Genomic DNA, 21,071 nt, shown 5'->3' on the forward strand with positions numbered 1-21,071 from the left:
ATCTCTCATAAACATCAATGCAAAAATCTCCAACAAGATATTAGCCAATCATATTTAACAATATAAAGAATTATACACATAGCCAAGTGGGATTTATTCTAGGTATAAAAGTCTAGTTCAACATTCAAAAGTCAATGAACATAATCTATCACATCAATAGGCTAAAGAAGAAAAATTATATAATCAGTTATATTAAATAAGTAGTAGCGGAAAAAAAAATCATTTAACAAAATCCAACACTCATTCATCATGAAAACTCACAGTAAACTAGGAATAAAGGGGAACTTCCTCAACTTCATAAAGAGTTCTACAAAAAAAATGGCTAACATCATAATGGTGAGAAAATAGATGGTATTCTTCTAAGATCAGGAACAAGGTAATAATGTCTGCTTTCACCACTCTTATTCAGCATCATATTGGAACCCCTAGATAATGCAATAAGACAAGAAAAGGAGATAAAATATATAAAGGTTTGGAGAAAGAAATAAAGCCTTCTTTGTTCACAGATGACATGATTGTCTATGTAGAAAATTTCAAAGAATAAATAAATAAGTAAACAAATAAATAAATAACTCCTGGAGCTATTAAGCAATTATAGAAATGTTGCAGGATACAAGGCTACTATACAAAAGTCAACTGATTTCCTATATACCAGCAAGGAGCAGTTGGGATTTGAATTAAAAACACAATACCATTTACATTAGCTCTATAAAAGAAAATGAAACACTTAGGCATAAATCTAATAAAATATATACAAGATCTATATGAAGAAAATGACAAAACTTTGATGAAAAAATTAGTGAATATTTAAATAACTGAACATATATTGCATGTACATGAATAGGAAGACTTGACATCATCAAGATGTCAGTCCTTCCCAAATTAATCAATATATTCAATACAGTACCAACCAAAGTACCAGCAAATCATTTTATGGTTGTCAACAAGCAGATTATAAAAAAAGACCCAGAATAGCCAAAAAAATATTGAAGAAGAACAAAATTTGAGGTCTGACACTACCCAACTTCAAGGCATACTATAAAGCTAGAGTAGTCAAGACACTGTGGTATTGGTGAAAACAGAGACAAATACGCTGGTATAAAAAAATGGAGTACCCAGAAATAGATCTACACAAAGGTAGTCAACTGATCTTTGACAAAAGAGCAAAGGCAATTCAATGAAAAAATAACAGTCTTTTCAACAAATGATGTTGGAACAACTGAACGTCACATGCAAAAAAATGAATCTAGATACAGATCCTACAGTTTTTGCAGAAATTAGTTTCAAATAAATTATAGACCTAAATGTGAACTACAGTACTATAAAACTCCTAGAAGACAACAAAAAATCTAGGTGACCTTGGGTTTGGCATTGATTTCTTAGTGATCCATAAAACAACATTGTGATCCATCAATTGTGATCCACCAGAAAAATTAGTAAGTTGGACTTACTTCATTAAAATTAAAAATTGCTCTACAAACACACTGTCAAGTGAATGAAAAGACAAACTATAGAATGGGAGGAAATAGTTGCAAAAAACATATCTAATAAAGGACTGGTATCCAAAATATAAAGAACTCTTAAGATGCAACAATAAGAAAACAGCCAAATTTAAAAATGAGCAAAAGACCTGAATAGGTATCTCACCAAAAAAGATATGCAGGTAGCAAATGAGCATACAAACAGATGCTTACCATTATAGTTTACTATGGACCTGCAAATTAAAACAATAGTGAGATACCACTACTCATCTATAAGTTAGAATGGCTAGAATCTAAAACACTGACAAATGTTAAGGAGGATGTGGAGCAACAAAAGCTCTCATTCATTCCTGGTGGGAATGTAAAATGCTGCAGCCACTTTAGAAAACAGTTTGGCTGTTGTTTCAAAACCCAACATGTTCTTACAGTACAATCAGCAACTGCTGTTTTTGATATTTAGCCAAATGAATAGATAATTGATGTCCACACAAAAACCTGTACATTAGTGTCTCTATAGCTTTATTTGTAACTGTCAAAACACAGAAATGATCAAGATGTCCTTCAATGAAAGAATGAATAAACAAATGAACGCAAGCCCATTCAATGCAATATTACTTTGCAATAAAACGAAATAAGTTACCAAGCTACAAAAAAATGTGCAGGAACATTAATGCATATTGTTAAGTGAAATAAGCCAATCTGAAAAGGCTATGTACTGTATGATTACAACTATGTGAAAACCTGGAAAAGGCACAAATATGAGGACAGTCAAAAGATCAGCATTTGCCAGGGGCTTGTGCAGAGGGAGGGGAGGGGAGAATGAAGAGGTGGAGCCCTGAATTTTTAGGGCAATGAAACTATTCTGTATGATACTATAATGGTGGGTACATATCATTAATACATTTGACAAAACCAGTAGAATGTACAACACAAAGAATAAATCCTAATATGAACTACAAACTTCAGTTAATGATAATATATCAATATTGGCTCATGAGTTGAAACAAATATACCACAGTAATGCAAGATGTTAATAATAGGGAAAATTGCATAGCGGAGTGAAGTGGGGAGTGAAGGGGCCTATGGGAACTCAATGTACTTTCTCCTCAATTTTTCCCTAAACTTAAATTGCCCTAAAATGAAGTCTAATAATTTTAATATGTATAAATTATATGTTGTAAAAAATATATATATATATAATTAATGAACAAAAATTTAAAAATGATACTATGGCTGAATGGTTTTATAGGGCACTCTTTTTGAACGGTTAAGGGCAGCTAACACCTAAATTATCCAGATAATGCAAGAATATTTTCGAGAAGCCAAATCTTCCAAATTCCTTTGAAAAAAATATCAAAACCTAATAGAAGTTACACCCTAAAAGAAAGCTATAACCTAATCTTACTTAAAAATGAAAATGCAAACATCTAATACAACTTTAGCAAAGAAAATACAGCCATGTCTTAAACGAAAAAATATATATGTTTAACATTTTATTCTAAAATTTTTAGAAAGGGCCAATATTTAGAAATTTATTAAGGGGAATTCCACGTCAAATATTTTCAGAAAATATACTCTTGGCGATTCACCATGCACATTAACATACCAACAATTTTGCAGTCCTATAGTAAAGCAACTTGGTTTTGGTTTAAACCAGTTTCCCCAAACATACTTGACAAGGGAACACACTGTTACTTTTAGGTATTATCTACTAACATCCCATAAAATACACGGTTCAATGCAGACATGCTTCTCTCCTTCAAGTTGCATAAGGGGCTGTAGCAGCCTGACTCATGGTCCCAAGATGCCCATGTCCTAATCCCTGCAACCTGTGAATATGTTATCTTACATGGCAAAGGGGAATTAAGGTTGTTCATCAGCTGACTTCAGATAAGGCAATTATCCTGAATTAACTAGAAGGGCTCAATGTCATCACAAGGGCTTAAAAATGGAAAAGGGAGGCAGAAGAGAGAATCAGAGAACGGGATATGGAAATAGAAACAGGTCAGAATGATGTGAGAATAACTTGACCTGCCATTGCTGGCAATGCAGATGGAGGAAGGGGCCATGAACCAAGGAATGTGAGCAGACTCTAGAAGATGAAAAAGACAAGAAAGGGATTTCTTGAGAGCCCTTTAGAGCCTCTTCTAAAGACTCCAGGAAGAAATGCATCCCTGCTGACACCTTGATTTCAGCCTGTTGAGATCTATGTTGGACTTCAGAAGTGTAAGATAATAGATTGGTGTTGCTTTAGCCACTGAGGTTGGAGTATTCGTTACAGCAGCAACAGGAAACTAACACACAGACTGTCTGCTTTAATACTTCCTTTAAAAACCCCTTGCTTATTTTTGGTCTTCTACAATTACCTGTGAAATAAACATACTGGAGGGAAAGTGAGTTGAATTAGTACCAAGTCAACCTTTTATAATATTTTTACAGTATAATTGTCATGTTCATTATTGTGGCTGTGGTGTAGTAGGAAGAAAACAATATTTGCAGTTTTAATGTTTGTGTAATCTTGAGAACACCTTTTTTTTCAGGTTCTGTTTACTCTTTTATGCTATCTCATGGAGGTATTGTGAGAACTCAGAGTCACTATTCTACAGTACTTGAAAGCAGGGCTTTAGGGTGACCTGCAGGGTTTGAAACCTGACTGTGGTCCTTGCTGGCTGTGTCATTTTGGGGAATTTCTCTCCTGCTTACCCTGCCTATCTTTCCCCACTCCATTTCTTATTTCCTTTCGTTTTTCATGCAAATTTTGCCAGGGAATACACTCACATGTGTTAAAACCCAGTAATTTATTTAAAAATTTCAAACAGTGACACGTCTTTGTCTTAACTCTGTCATATATCTGCCTAGTTCCCCCTGCCACCCCCTCCCTGTGACATGCACCAATAGGTACCCACTGTTCTTAGTTTCTTACGTATATTCCAGACTTATGAAATTGAAGACAAAACATAGAAATTCATATTTTACACAAAAGGTGGCATTTTATATACATCATATTGCACTTTTCTTTTTTTGCTTAAAAATTTATCCTGAAGACCATTCTCTATGTACACATAGAAGGCTCCTTTATTGTTTTTATTTTTTCCAGTTGTGAGATATATCTATTGGATATGTTATAATTTATTTAACCTATTTATGAACATAATATTGTTTCCAGTCTCTTCTGTTACAGTGTGGAAGTTAATGGTCTTATACATAAGTAATTTTACATATTTGCAAGTATCAGTAGGAAAATATCCCAGAAGTGGGATTGTTGAATTAAAGAGTTTATATATCTGTAATTGGCAGATTTGAGTAAGTTTCTCACCTTCTCTTAGCTGCAGTTTCCTCATTTATAATTTAGAGATAATGATAAACATACTTCATGAAGTGCTGTTGAGGATCTAATGATGTATCATGTAAAGCACTTAGCATTAAACAAATTTTAACTTCTATTAATATCACTATGAGATTACATCATGTTATAAATTGCAAAGTGCTAAGCATAGCACTTTAAAGGTAGAATATTAATGTTATCAAATTCTGTAAGTGCTAACTTGGGGATAGCACATGCAATAATATTTTAATAACTCACCTAATAAGCAGGTAGGAGTTCTTTGCAGTTAGCATATTTGTATGTTAGTTTTGCAACTAATTTGTTTAAAATGTTCTTTTCCTTTAAAATATGTTAAACACTTTCCCAATTATCCAAATTATGACAAATTGAGTAACAGTTAACTGCTCCAATAGCAAGTTACCCTTCTCTATTAAAATAACTTAAGCTGCATTTTAGCTAAAACATCCCAAGTTGAAAGTTGTCCGAAGGTGTTATAAGAAAGAATGTAACCCAATATGTTATTGGATGATTTTTATAAACATTAGAGGGGTTGGAAGACATGTACCCTATTCTAAAAAAGATAAATAGACCAACTGGAAAAAAATCTCAACTCAAATAATTTAACTCTCTCATTATTAAGATTTCCATGAAATAATTGAAAAGTTGTTAGAATTCATATGAGCTGTACACCTTATACATTTCAACATATTTATTATGTAGGAGATGTCTATTATATATTCATTATTTTATATGTGGTCAAAGATTAATATTTGCCCTTTGGTATCCATATGCAGGATAATTTCATGGGCCACAAGTTAGATAAAATCATACAAACAAAATAATAAATGTCTAGCTGTAATTAGCACCTTACAAAACTTTCAATTTAGAGATTTAATTTGAATGTCATAAAAAGAAACTATGGCATTTTGAAATATACTAGGTCAAGATTTAAGAGGCCTCTTTGATTTCAGCTCTGATTCCAAAGAAAGGAAATAAACAGTATTGGTAGGATATGAGGGCATCTTTTGGAGCTCAAGGACAAGAATTACAGTTGGTTTTCACGAGGGTCTGTAAACAGTTTAGTTCATAGCTCCATTCTGCAGATTTGATGGGTCCTGCTCTCTGCTTCCTTGACCAGCTTTTTTTCGATCTAATGGGTTTTAACTGGATTGTACTTTGACATAATTGCTACTCCAAAAGGGTAGCTTCCTAGCTACCTTGAGCTTCTTCTAAAATTTCCAGGAAAAAAACTTTTAAAAATTCAGGACAAAACAGAATTGTATAGTGAAAAGAATATTGGACCAGAGAGTAGTCAGCAATCCAGGATTCCAGCCTATCTCAACCATGATCTTGCTATGTGAGTAGGAAAAAACCAGTAAGTACTCTAAGTCTTCTTTGTTCTGCTCATTTGCAGGAGCATTTATTCCCCAAATCTATCTCAAATATGCCTGCGCTCTCTTTTCCAAGTACTGGAACCTTAGATTTGTCTATTGCAATTGCAGCTCATTTCCTCCCTCTAGCCTGAGCTCACTGCTGGAACATATAGTCAATACAGGGGAGAATAAAAATTCAAGCATGTATGCATTTTTTAATCCAAATAATAAGCTTTATGGTGATACCTTGGATAGAAATGTGTAATATAGCAGAAGGAAGACGGTAGGTGGTGAGCTGGAACATTCACTTTTACACATATTGAAGTCAAATTTCTTATGTAAAACCTAGTTGACTTGTCTAAGACTCAGCAAGGAGGTCTTGGCTACAGCTATAGATTTGGAAATCAACGGAATGTAGGTGGTGGTAAATCCACAGGAGAGAATGAAATACGCAGGGAGAGTATATACTGAGAGGAGAAAATACAAGCAAATGATTTCATAAGTGTGATATACATCCCATCCCCTTCCCCCCCATAGTGCCCCCCCCACAAAAAAAAAGCCTCAATCAAACAAACAAAAACAGATCCTGGCACAGTTGTTTCCATGCAGTTGGTTTATTTTGGGAAGTGTTCTCACAGAACAAGAGTGGGGCATTGTTGGAGTGGAAGGAAAGGAGGAAAAGCTAAGTAAAGGTGATTATCAAGCTGTTCACTATTGTGAACAACTGGAGTGGATCCCTTAGAGATTCACAGAGGAGCCATGAGGAATGCACCTCAGAGGGGAGGTTTATCTTCCCACCAGCTTCTGTCCCTCACTGGATAAGGGTGGCCTTGTGGGGTGTCAACTCCCTCATACTTTCAGGTTTTCTAAAGTCAGAATGACTCTGAAAGTTTCCTGCAGGCATCCTATACAATGATGGCAGAGAGCCCTGGACTTCTCTTTTGTTTGTCCATTCATTCATTTCATTTTTTTTCATTGAATATACACTTATTTTAAATGTGTGCCAGGCACTAGGAAGTGGTTAAAAGTTAGAGCTCTTTCTTTGATATCCAATAAGGATGGGTCAACACAGGCATGGAGAAATAAAGAGGAGGTGGAAGAAGCAGAGAGCTTCACATCTGGTGGCCATTAACCCAACTTTTATAGCCACACATACCCTAAATCTCCTTTCCATTTTAGCATCCACTCTTAATTACTTTCAGTTATTCCTGTTGAGGTCGGGGGAGGGGGTTGGAGGGGTGAATTTTAAAAGGGGTTTGGCTATTACCAGCTGTTTTCTTGGAGTGATTAACGAGTCTCTTCCATCTTTGTTATAGTCTGCCTCTGTGTTCCCTGGACACCTCCATTCCAGTGCAAGATTCTCATGGTTGAATTCACGTAAGTAAAATAAATATTTGGTGCAGCTTAACTGGAGTAATTATTTATTGGCCTTTTGCTATGTCTCAGGCTATTGTTACTCTTGTTGTAAGTGCCTTAGTTGGAACATTTCATTTACTTTTTTCAATAAACCCATGAAGAAGGTCGATTTGCTGAACCTGCCTGCAGCCTCTGTAAGGACATGCAGGATAAACCTCACGCTCAACCCTTCACCATGAAAGATTTGGTGAAGGTCCAGGTTTTCTGTCCCAGTAATTGAACTAGGATAATTAGAGGCAATTGTCATAGAAGGAGAGCCTGGGCAGCAGAGCCTCTAGATTCAGGTCAGTGGCTGGTGGCCAGATCAGGCCATTTTTAAGAAGTAGCTGGTGGGTGAGAGATAGAGACCAAGAAGCAGAAATGGGAGAGGCCACCCTGAGAGATGGAGGGAGATTCTTCTATTACTGAGAATTATCTATTACTGAGAATTTTCATGTCTATAAAACCTGCCCCTATGGCTTTTGTGCTCCAAATGGTTCTGTTACATACATTCCATCTTTCATTTGAGCTGGCTTGAGAGACTTTCTGTTCTTTCCAGCCTTGATTAGAACCCAAGCCTGTATTACTGGAACTCCAGCAGCATTCATAAATGTTTAATCTATATTGTCAGGGGAGAGATAGCTTTGTCTAATGGGAATGGCTAATAGTTAGAGACCAGGTGATGTGTTTTAGTTACAGTACTACCATTTGCTTACCTTGTGTCCTTGGGCAAAAACACCCTTTTGGATCTCTGTTTCCTGATCTATAAAGTGGGGATAATATTGCTTACCATATCTCTTTTACACAAGGAGGGTATATAAAAATAATACAAATTAAAGTGACTTAAAAGTTTACAAAGCAATATATAAATGCAAATCATCATTATTATATTTGGCCAAAATAAAAATATATTCATCATACAGCCTTTTACACTAGTAACATTTCTAAGAGCTGATCTAGCACTTGAGTTTCAGCAAAAGTTCTCAGAAGTGCTCTGACTGGCATGGGACCAAGAGGCCATATGCAGGTTTGTAAATTTTTGCAACCTTATGCCTTGTCTCTCCAGCTAGATGTTAAGGTCACACTATAATATGTATGTGTATTTGTTTCTTTCTCAGAATCAAGCACAATGTAGATGCTTATAAATATGTGTTGATAGACTATTTGGATAAAAAGAAAGATGGGTAGGTGTTGTTGTAGGAAACTTTACTATCTGTGGAAATTCAAGGTAAATTTAATTTCTCTGGTTATTATTCTTATTCTAAGGAAACAATAGAAAAAATAGTCTGAGTAGGTATACCTGCCATATGCATGCATATGTATTTCATACATGCTTTTTCACTGGAGCAATGCAAATAAAATCAGTGTTACTAATCCTTCCAGCTGGGTGAGAGTTTATTTTAAAGTCTGATATGTTCACTGGTCTGAATATTTTTAGGATACCCCACACAAGCCTGCTCAGCAGAAAAAATTTTCAAGCACCTTCTTGGACAGAAGGTGTTCACTTTATTAAGATTTCAATATTTGGAAAGTTATAAATTTTGTGTTATATGAGTCAAACAAACAAATCTTAATACAAAAGTGCTCCAAATCTTCATCTGTCCCTTAATGAAAATGAGTAAATTGTGCAGGCATGAGCTTTCTGTTGCTAGAGATGTTTGAGCTGTGGCTGAATAATCATCTAGCAGAGCTAGTTAATGCTTAGGAGAGGAGCAGAAGATGGTCTTGTTTCCTATTGAAGTTCATGACCAACTTACATTCTGGAATCAGATTGCATTTACTAGAGATTGCATTTATACCTGTTGGAAATAATGCTGAGCCTGGAAGGAGTCTATTATCTAGAACACAGTCAGCAAACTATGGCTGTGGGTCCCATCTGGCCTCTCGCCTGATTTTGCAAATGAAGTTTTATTAGAATGCATCCATGCCCATTCATTTAGTTATTATCTAGGGTTGCTTTTGCCCTACAGCAACAGAGTTGATTAGTTATGACAGAGACTATTTGATCTGCAAAGCCTAAAATATTTACTATCTGACCCTTTATAGAAAAAGTTTGCCAGTTTTTATAAGAAGTAGATGGCAAAGTTTACTGCATACTTCTCAGAAAGTGCATCTTTACTTACTGGGGTTATAAGGTGTATTTGAACTTCTGTATATATTTATTTTTATTACATATATTTTTAATTTTAGCCAACTCTATGCACTAATTTCTTCATCTCTAGGGTAGTGATATTACGACACTTGATCTTAGCCAAAAAGCACAGAAGTAGTGATAGAGTGGTGATATTATTAATACTCACTTCACTGAGTGGTTGTGAAGATTAAAAGTGAATATTTTGCATAGCGTGAACCTGACCACTACACTGTACTGTGCTGGAATAATATAGAGGGAGATGGGGGTGGATGAGGGTCAGGGATGTCAAGGAAGTTTTGTTGTGGAGGGTGTGACTAGAATTGTATTTTTGAAGAGACGGTGAGGACTCAGCTGGTAGTGGAGATACTGTTATTGCAGTTACAGGGAGGCCGGCTAAGCTGACCTCTAATCTTCCCAGCAAGGAAGTACTCACCCCCTTACCTAACACTTCTGCCATGTTTTAAAAGGCCAGAGAGATTTTTCCCTGCTAATTATTCACTTGACCCAGAGAAGTAAGTGCTTCTCTACTTTCAATCTGTGCTTTCTATACTAAGATAAACTAGTAATGATTTGCCAATAAGATGCAATTACAGTGCCTGCTGAGGTCAATATTCAATCAGGGGTTCCATTCTGAGTGCTGCTTTGATCAGTTGGTCAAAAATTTCCTTTCTTTAGATGCTTTGTAAACTATGATTGATTGAGAGGTTTAGGGGTTTACGATTGGAATGTGGTTTCATTTTTAATCCAACTTGTGAGCCACACTTCAAACTCTGGCCAAATGTGATAGTCTCCCTTGGGAAGCTCCTGCCCACCCTGAGACCAGAGTGGGTACTTCTTATTTCTTCCACCATCTCCTGTCCTTCTTCCAATACAGGTCAGACTCTAAAGAATAGCAAATAAAGTAGACTATTCTGAAGGTTTTGTAGAAAACTCAGCAAGTCATGTTGATCACTCTCCAGCAAAAACAGCATTTTTTTTTGTTTTTCAATTCTTTTCTAGTTTGTCATATGCTTGGTGACCTTTTTCTCCTTTCTGTCTTCCCCATACAGGCTTTTAGACTTTTCTCTATAAGTTAGAATGACTCAGATTCTCCCTCACTTTGGAAATCTTACTCTGAATAACAAAGTCCTTGTAGATAACTGAACAAGGCCATTGACTGTTCCTCAGACACACTTTTTGGGACCACAAGACCAGATCACCACACCAGATCTGCTGATTTATAGGAATATAGCGAAATTTGAATGAGAATAAATCTAAGTTTTTTGGTACTTCATCCCAGAAACCCAAAATGATAGTACTTCATTGCATCTTGGTGTTCTACTGGGTCATAATTAAAGTAGAATGCCTGAGGTTTTGTGGGCTCCTTTTTCTCTCTCTCCCTCCCCCGATCTCCTTAACTCATCTGAAAGTCTAATTTTAGTTCAAGGATAGAATTTCATCTTTGTTTTCATATGGATTCACATTTACTTAGGATTTATAATCAGAGGCTTCAAGTAGCTGGTGGTAGCCCTTCTGTGTAGCTAAGATTTTATTACTTTATGTATAAAATTTAAATCTTTAATCCTCCTGGTTTTTATTTTGGTAATGTGGCAACATATCTTAAATTTAAGATATATCCATAGCTTTTGTCGCAGAAATCTCTCTTATAGGAATCTATCCTAATGAAACAACAGCTGGACTTTAATAAACAAGGATGTTTATCACATTATTTGTCAAAGCAAGTACAAAAAAAAACACACACATGGATGTACATTAATGAGGGAGATACTGAATAAAGTCTGGTATAATCCTCTTATGGAACATTAAATGTTTCCTAAAATGGATAAGCCTCTCTCTATTGACCCGGAGGACTGTTGATAATGCATTGTCATGTGAGAAAGGCATCAAATGGCAATAACAACTCCAAATCCCTTATATCAATTTTTTTTAATGTAAAAAGATGTGGCTGGGAGTGGTGGCTCACTCCTGTAATCCCAGCACTTTGGGATTTACTTGAGGTCAGGAGTTCGAGATGAGCCTGGCCATCATGGTGAAACCCCATCTCCACTAAAAACACAAAAATTATCTGGGTGCAGTGGTGGGCGCCTGTAATCCCAGCTACTCGGGAGGCTGAGGCAGGAGAATTGCTTGAACCCAGGGGGCAGAAGTTGCAGTGAGCGGAGATCCCGCCACTGCAGTCCAGCCTGGTAGACAGAGTGAAACTCTGCCGCAATAAAACAAAACAAAAAACAAAAAGTTTAAGTAGAAAGACACCAGACTGATATATTATTTACTCTTGTTGGGGGTAGAAGTATGATTAACATTTTCTTTACATGGTTTTATATTATTTCACTGGTTTTTAGGATTGTGGTAGACACATGTCAATTTTGTAACTTGACAAAAGATTTCATCTGATAGAAAGATTTTTAAAAATAAAACAAGTAGACAAGTAAAACTGTTATTTCTCTATTTGAAAACTGTGGTGTCAGATATTTTGGGAGCTGCACACATGTACAGAGAACAGTCTGTTGTAGTGTTCTGCTCATAGTCAATTTGAGTGAGAGCTGGGACAATTCAGGAAAGGGAGAGGCTGTTAGGTCCAAATTGGAAGAGGAGAATCCTAGAGCTATTAGTCTTGGATTGTGGTGACTTTACCTTTATTTCTCCTGAGATAGATTCTCCCTTGCACCCATTTCCCTGGTGACTCACCTGTCACTTAACGCACTGAGGGTTAAGATGGCTCAAACCCAACAGTTTCAGAGCAAATTTTTAACCTCTCTTCTTTCTGCTGCCTTCTGAATTTGAGTTATTGCTATACTTTTTAGAGATCAATAAAAGGACTGGACTTGGTGGGTCCATGACACAGGTTTGAGTTGAGTGTTCTGGTACCATCTATGTGACCTTGGATAAATAACTACTAATCTTAGATTTGTCAGCTATGGAGTGGACACAGAGATGCCTTTTTATCGGATCCCACCCAGGAGAGTAGTAGGAGGTTTATGTAATGCATAGGGGTTGTAAAATTATTTCATAGGTTTTACAAATTTGGAATTTAACTACTAGTCTCAATTCTCTATGATGCTTTATCATAGAAATTATTGATTTGTATGATTACCTTCTTTTTGAAAAAAAAGAAAAAGTTACTGCTTTCCCAGATGAGGGTCCCATTGGGAAATAATGTATGCTTTTTGGTCTTTCTGCCTCTGGTGTTTGTGTAACAGAAGGAAAAGTTCAGGATGGTTGCTGTCAGACAAAACTCTACAGACCTATAGAAGAAAGTTTCAGGCCTCTTGCCTATTAGGTGAAGATTGAGTGTTCCCATGGTCTCCTCTATTACAGCAGTCAACAAGCCCATGATAAAAACAAAACCACTAACTCATCAGCTCCGACTTCATTTTTACTGTATCTGTTGTCCACTGGGTAACAACAAGAAAATAATCCCTTTCTGTAATATTTTCAGCTTTTACTTAGATGCGCAATCTGTTTTTTTGTTTCTTTGTCCCATCTTTGGTTAAGCATCCTAGCTTATACAATTGCTCTGTCCTTAAAGATAGAGGCATTGCCTTAATAACAGGAATATTCTACATACTAAAATAGCATCTTTGAAAGCACAAGCTCATTTTTAGAATTAATAATCAATGTTAATCTATTATCTTCAGGTAAATAATCACTTATACACATATTCTCTTATTTAATCCTCAAAACAGAGGCTCAGAGCGAGTACCTAACTTTCCCAAGGTCACATTGTTAGTGAGTGACAGAATTAGGGCCTCAGTCATTCTTTTTAGGTGAGCAACCTAAACTATGTTAACATAGAGTTAATGAAATGATCACTAACTGAATTAATAATTCTATGAACTAGACCCAAGGGACAACTAGCTTAACCAATATCTACCCCATGTAAGCCAAGAAGACTTCTTTTATCTGGGATTTCTCAGATAAACTAATAGGAATTCCAACTGCTAGTTGAACTTAGTCAATCATGGAACCCTGTTGAAGACCATTTCAGGGGAATAAGTTCTAAAGCACATGCTTTGGGAAAGGCTGCTCCAGCTAGAGTCAGACTCTTTGCCAGCTACCCTCTTCCTCCCTCTCTCTTTCAACACTAGAGACCCTTGCTTAGCTCTTGTAACATGCAGCACTTAAATATAGCTTCTTGTTCTCTTTTGGGTAGACAAGTTATTAATTAATTTCAGTTGTAAAGAAATGAGCGTTGCCAAGTGTCCATTGTGCTTGTGATCTGGTGTTCTTTTGTCAAAAAGCATTGAGTCCTATTGTTCTAACCCTTCCCATGTTCACATTGAATTTCTGATGACAAAGCATATTTATTGTCTTCCATCCAGATTTTAAGTTCTGTTTGTGGGGTTTTGGGCAGTTGCCATTCTGAGGAGGAGCAGAGGAGCATGGCTTTGCCAAAGGTATGCCTGAGCAAGGCAGCTAAAAATGACCAGACCCGTCTCCCCTTAGCCTTCTGTGTTTCGTGTGGATTTTTCAGCAAACATGCAAATCATGGTTGTTGTATAAATTGTTCACTGCCTGGATATTAATTTTCTCCCCATAGAAAAAGTAGCTGGGAGATGAATCACTGAGTGGTTACCCAGCACAGAGAATGTTGTCTGCATTCATCTATCTTCCATTCGATCTCCCTTCAGAAAGACATCATGGGTGAGCCCCACTCTTCCGACTGCAAGTATCACCAGTGACAGCTTTGCAAGTGGCCTTAACAGCTTGTCAGGAAACTAATCAATGTAGCTTTTCACAGAGGAATCTACTTGATCAATATCACCAAAGAAGCCCAGACCTAACAAACAGATCACATAAGAGTTTTCATGATCAATAGAAGTTACACAGAAAGTAAATTATTGGGTATATTTCAATGAACGTATTATAAATGCTTCCTGATGATAGCTCTTTCTCTGGGAGCTACAGTAATATACCAAAAGTGATAGAAGAGACAGTGTGTGCCCTGTCAGACCGACCCCTAGGGACATGTTCTCAACATGAAACATACATACACAATTAGTTGAGAAGATGTAACTCTGGTTTTGAAGGAAAACTGGTTTTAATATTTGTCACCCTACCAGCAAGTAGATTATAAATTTTTGATGAATGGGATTATTTTGGCATCCCAGTACCATGGACATGGGCATATAATAGGCATATCAGTTATATTCTTGCTGAGTTGACCATTATTCTCTACACTTCTCAGAAACTATTGCTACTTCTATGTCATCCCTGCTATTTCCACCCTCTTCCTTTTTCCCCACTGTCCTCGGGGAAATCCCAATTCTAAATGTTGTAAACTTTCCTAACATATAGTCCATAAGTGTGACATTAGAAAATGCTAAAATCTCTGGAAGTAAAACTTAAGGCATAGCTGTACTGTAATAATACATTGAGACATTACCGAACTTTTTTCTTCCTGGTGTTTATGTCTCTATCAAGTATCTTGCCTCATAAAAAATTGTGCAACAACTTAGTGGCCTAAACAACTGTAATTTTGTTTACTCATAATCCTGTGGGTAAGCCTTGTAGGCTGGGCTCAGCAATGGGTTTTTCTGCTGGTCTTGCCTGAGGTGAGCTCATGCGTCTTCAGTGATTTTGTGGCTTAATTGGGCTGAAGTCCAAGATGACCTCACCCCATGTCAGGCGGTTGGCGCTGGCCATCAGCTGAGTTTCTCCCTTCACTCATTCTCTCTTCTCCGGGGAGACTAGCCTGGCTTCTTTCACATCATGCCACGGCATGCCAAGAGAATGAAAGTGAAAGCTGAAAGGACTTTTCAGGTCTAGCCTTGAGAATCACACAATATCAATTCCTCTACATTTTGTTGGTCAAAGTGAAACAAAGGGTCAGCCCAGATCCAAGAGAGGTTGGGAAATAGATTCTACCTCTTGTTGGGGGAGCAGCAGTCACATTGCAGAGGGACAGGGCAAAGGGATGGAAAGGTTTACTGTGGTCATCTTCTCAAAAAAATATCTACCACAATTTCCCTCTATTGTCCCCCTACTCACCCTAAACACATCACCCCACCTCATTTGAGAAACTAGGTTTTCTCTGCTCCAAAAGGAGCCATAGAAGAGAGGAAATGAAAGAGTGGAAAGCAGAGAAGAAAAGTGACTGTCTTCCAGGTTTTTGTTTTAAGGGACTAAGCCTTTAGGATGTGGGAGAAACAAGGCGAAGACAAAATGTTATAAAAAAAAGTGTATTGAGTCAGCTTCTCCTTAGATTAGGTAAAATTTCCTTGGGCTGGGAATGGAAGTGAGGGTCAAGGAGGACACAGAGGGGAGGATTTAGATAACTCAAAGAAGGGCCTGAAACAGGCTTGCTGAGATAACCATGCCCCAGTGTCATGGAAGAAGCAAAATAAATCTCACAATATTAAGCATGTCTCAAGTAGCCTGAGAGCCACCCAACCTGAAGGAGGCATGAGCCACAGGGAAAATCAAGACCTGTGTGGAACAATGGCCAGAAAGCAGAAGGTGGCTGGTGTCTAAGAGGATTCCTGCAGGGACAGAAAATAATAGAACCAGATTCCTCTCTTCCTTCTCCCTTCCATGCTATCAATAGCTTCAAATTACTTACACCCAGTCAACTCCTCAAACCTTCCCTAGGTTAGGGAGAAGAGGAAGAGCCAAGATGGTGGAAATTACATTTCCACTGCCTGAGTGAGTCAGGGGCTTAATATCTGCATATTTTGGAGGATTTTATGGTCAGGTCTCTTGAAGCTGTGCTGTCAGAGAGTCTTATCAAGCATGATATCAGTGGAATTCTCGGTAAACACCACTAAGGAGAGCTCCTTTTTGAAGGGAACTCTTGGTCTTCTAAGAACTAGGAATGTGTGGTATGCTTTCTTGCCATTTAATTGAAGAAGAATGAGACTGTCCCAGAACCCAAACATAAATTTCCCCTGCACATGACGATGAAGCAGATAGTTTATCTTGTGACATCTGATCCAGCAGTTCAGTTCAATATGATTTGTCCGTACTCAGCATTCTTAAATTGAAAAAATATTTTTGAGCACCTATTTTGGGCCAGATGCTGTAGAAGATGCAATGGTGAGCAAAAAGAGACTTCGTCCTTGACCTTTTGGAGCTTAGAAGGTCCAAGAAGTACCCCTCGATGGAATCTCCTTGTAGGTTACATAGTCTAGGAAAAAACTATATGGCCCTAAGTGGTTCTGCACACCTCCTGGGAGGGAGGCAACATGGCATCACTGTAAGGGCATCTTTAGAACTCTCTTGACAATTATCTTCCCTGGGACAAGCCAGATCAAACCGGCTCGGCTCTGGCAAATATTTTCTATGTATAGCCAAAAAGAAAACAATTAATTACCATGACCTACCACAGTTAAGCACTGTGCTATAGGATTTACCTGTATTATATCCCTTAGTCTCTTCAAGATATCTAACTTTCCAGTGTCTCCCAATTCTGAGCACCATCTGCAAGAGTCCACTTGGAAAATACTCAAAGTAATGAACATTTCTTTTCTTCCTTTCATCTTAGAATAAGCAAACACAATTTTCCTAGTCTTGTTAACATTTCTTACTTTATTATCTCCTAGGTGTGATAAGAGCTAATCTGATGAACTAAGGCAATGTGACAATAGATAATTATGACCCCATGATAAAAACAATTATGCTTTTATACTCCATAGGAAATTAAGGCATGCATACCATTAATAATAATTCAAGAACATAAACAAGAATATCACAGATATTTGGAAATTTGGTATTAATTTATCAGTATATTTTTATGACCCCTGTTTAGCCACGCTCCAAGTAAGATGAGAATTTATAACTTTCCTTTCTTCTTTAACTTTGAGAGAAAACTGGCAATCAGCTGGAGAAAAAGTATGCACCATCATTTGTGAATGAGCACACAGCTCTCTCTGAATGATCATTTATGCTCTAGCATCCTCTGAGAGACATACATATATACTTCTGGGGGCAAAAATCTTTCCTCTGGCAATGAACAATCTGTAGTTATATCCTGGATAAGCGTAGTCAAACTCAAAGATTGGTTAGATGTCAGATAAGAGCTTGGAGGGCAACTTGGAATTTCTCAGGGATGTAAAATATCCTTTAGATCTCAAACAACAACAAAAAAAAAGTAAAAAAAAAAAAAATCCATTAATCTCTGTGCTTGTCATCAGAAAAGCAACCTTTGAAAGTTTACAATATTTTGATTTTTCAAATAGCAAATCAAGAAGAGAAGTCCTTGAAAATGCCAGTTTAAAAATTTGTTTTCCATTAACCTGAGGGTAGGCACCTGGGGAAGAGGGAGGTTTTTGCTGCTGAAATTTCTTTGAGCTTTTATGTCTATTGGCACTGGACAGCTAAATGCAGTTAAGGGTGAACACTGAGGTTGGCAATGAGAAAGTAATGCTCTTATGAGGTTTTAGTTCCCCACTGAAACATGCTTAAACATGTTTCAAGGTGTCAACAACATTTGAATATTTCTAGGACATTAAACCTACCTTGAAATATTGATAGGCCGAACTCTGTTCTGAAAGAAATCAAGCCTAAGTCTATTGATTGGCTGAATGGCCAGAATCAAGGCTATTGCTGAATCTCAAGCTGCACAGGGCTTGTAGCGACACATGCATAGGTTCTAATTCCAGCTTCACCTCTTTCTGGGTATTTGATATTTAAATATTAACTTACCATGTCTGAACCAGTTTTCTTGTCTGGAAAATGAGAAAAATAATGGTGCTTGCCTCATAAGACTGTTGTGAGGATAAAATTGGCTTCTTTAAGTGGAGGAATGTCAGCAAAATGATGAAATATAAGTTTTCTCTGTTATCTTCGTATAGAAAGATTTTTGACAACCATTCATGAAAAAGAGCACATTTGTGGGGGTATAGGAGTCCAGTGGAGAAGTTTAGCACACTATTAAAGCAAAAAACTCCAAGAATAGATATATTAAAGAGCATAAGAAAAACAGTTTTACTTTATCTGTATCACCTCTCCCAAGGCTGCACAGATCAGTGTTAAGAGACACCCCCTTGGCCTGCAGTTTTTCCCAGGGAGGAAAGTTAGAGTGCAGTGAGTAAGCATCTAGCTTCCTCAGCTCTGCAGGACATTGTGCCCAAAGACCCAATTATTTCTTGCCCCACCCAGAATACTGAGGGGATTGGCATGGCTGAGTGATTGAGAGAGGTTAGCAATAGGGAAGAGGGCAGGTTCTCAATGCAACCAGGGCTCAGAAGTCAACAAAGGGCAGTGGATCCCAGACTCCATCAGGGAGCTTGCTCACCAGTCTCTTGGAATGTCTAGCCGGCCAACCCTGCCAACTGACCCACAAAGACTCCCAATGCTCCATGTGTCTCACACACGCCTTCCCCCTGTGGCCAGCCCCCTGCATGCACTCCTGCAGATGGCAAGTGTGAGCTTTTTCAGATATCTTCTGGACACATACAGGTAGCCAGATTGACTCTGCGGGATTTGGAGAATGCATACAAAATTGAGCATTTCAGGACATTTCTTTAGGAAAAACAAACAGGAGACTCTTAGACCCTGGCATGATCTTTTAGCATCAAGAGAAGGAATACAATCTTAAGAACTATCATCCAAAAGAGGAGAAGTGTGAAGCATGTGCATCCATAGAAAATATCTTAGAGAACCTAAGAATTCCTAGCCAGGTTGGCTGATGAAGTTGTTTCTCTTCTAAAACCTAGTCAGTAGAGACTGGAGGAGATGACTGCTTCTTTAAATGAGAATACAGCAATACAAGACTTTAAGAAATACGAAAAAAAAGTGGCCAGGTGCAGTGGCTCACACCTGTAATCCCAGCACTTTGGGAGACTGATGTGGGTGGATCACCTGAGTTCAGGAGTTCAAGACCAGCCTGCCCAACATGGTGAAACCCCGTCTCTACTAAAAATACAAAAATTTTAGCTGGGTGTGGTGGCAGGTGCCTGTAGTCCCAGCTACTCAGAGAGGCTGAGGCAGGAGAATGGCGTGAACCCGGGAGGTGGAGCTTGCAGTGAGCCGAGATCACACCACTGCACTCCAGCCTGGGTGACAGAGCGAGACTCTGTCTCAAAAAAAAAAAAAAATTAGCTGGGCATGGTGGTGGGCACCTGTAATCCCAGCTACTTGGGAGGCTGAGGCAGGAGAAGCTCTTGAACCCGGGAAGCAGAGGTTGTGGTGAGCCAAGATCATGACACTGCACTCCAGCCTGGGTGATAAGAGTGAGACTCCATCAAAAAAAAAAAAAAAAGAAACATGAAAAAAATCAAGGAACCATGGCATCACAAAAGGAACACAATAATCAGTGGCTGACCCCAAAGAATTGGAGATCTGCAAATAGCCTAACAAAGACTTAAAAATAATAGTGTTTATAAAAAACTGAAGGAAATAAGGAAACTACATGAACAAAATTATAAGTTCAACAAAGATATAGAATTTATAAAACAAAAAGAACTTAACAGAAATACTGGAGCTGAAGAATACAATGAATAAAATAAAAAATGCAATAAATAACATAAAGAGCAGGCTTGATCAAGCTACAAAAAAAGAATCTGTGAGGTTGAAGACAGTCCACTTAAAATTATCCAGTCAGAGGAAAAAAAATAAAAAAGAACAAAGAAGAATAAAAAAATAGTCTATAGGATAATGGAATACCATAGAAAGAACTAATATATATTATGTGAGTTCTAGATGGAAAAGAGAAAGAGAAAGAAGCAGACATTTATTTGAAAAAATAATGACAAAATTTTTCTAATTTGGGGATGAAATATATACATTTAGTTATATGAAGCTTAAAGATTTCTAAACAGGTTAAATGTAAAGAGAATACATTATAATTACACTATCAAAAAACATAAAACAATTAATTTTGAAAACAGTAAGAGGAAAGAGGCTTGTCACATGCAAGGGACCCTCCAACAGGCTAGCATCAGATTTGTCAGTAGAAACCTTGCAGGCCAAGAGAGTTGGATGATTTATTCAAAGTGCTGAAAGAGAAAAAAAAAAAAAACTGTCAAGGATGCATGCTTTACCCAGAAAAGATGTCCTTCAGAAATGAAGGAGAGATTAAAACTTTCACAGATAATATCTCAGAGGGTTTATCACTACTAAACCTGAAACACTAAAAGGGAGTTCTTCAAGCTGAAAGTATACCAATTAGTAACATGAATACATAAGAAAATATAAAACTCACTGGTAAAGATATGTACGTAGTCAAAATCAGAAGACTCTAATACTGTAATACCGGTATGTAAATTGCTTTTAACCTAGTATGAAAGTTAAAGGATGGGTGGCTGAGCACAGGAGTTTGAGGCTGCAGTGAGCTATGATTGTGCCACTGCACTCCAACCCAGGAGACAGACCGAGACCTTGTCTCAAAAAATAAAAAGCGAAAGGACATTATTTAAAAAACC

General features: G+C 37.4%; 1 protein-coding gene across 1 annotated transcript in view; it reads left to right on the top strand.

Moving 5' to 3' along the window:
• C2H16orf97 (chromosome 2 C16orf97 homolog) overlaps positions 1-21,071 on the top strand; it is a 47,070-nt gene that overhangs the window by 8,006 nt on the left and 17,993 nt on the right. The window contains 1 exon segment of the mRNA XM_012504728.1: positions 7,496-7,556. Within this exon segment, the coding sequence (XP_012360182.1) occupies positions 7,496-7,556 (61 nt within the window).

This window comes from Nomascus leucogenys, chromosome 2, assembly GCF_006542625.1.
Source record: "Nomascus leucogenys isolate Asia chromosome 2, Asia_NLE_v1, whole genome shotgun sequence".
In the NCBI taxonomy this organism is placed as follows: Eukaryota; Metazoa; Chordata; class Mammalia; order Primates; family Hylobatidae; genus Nomascus; species Nomascus leucogenys.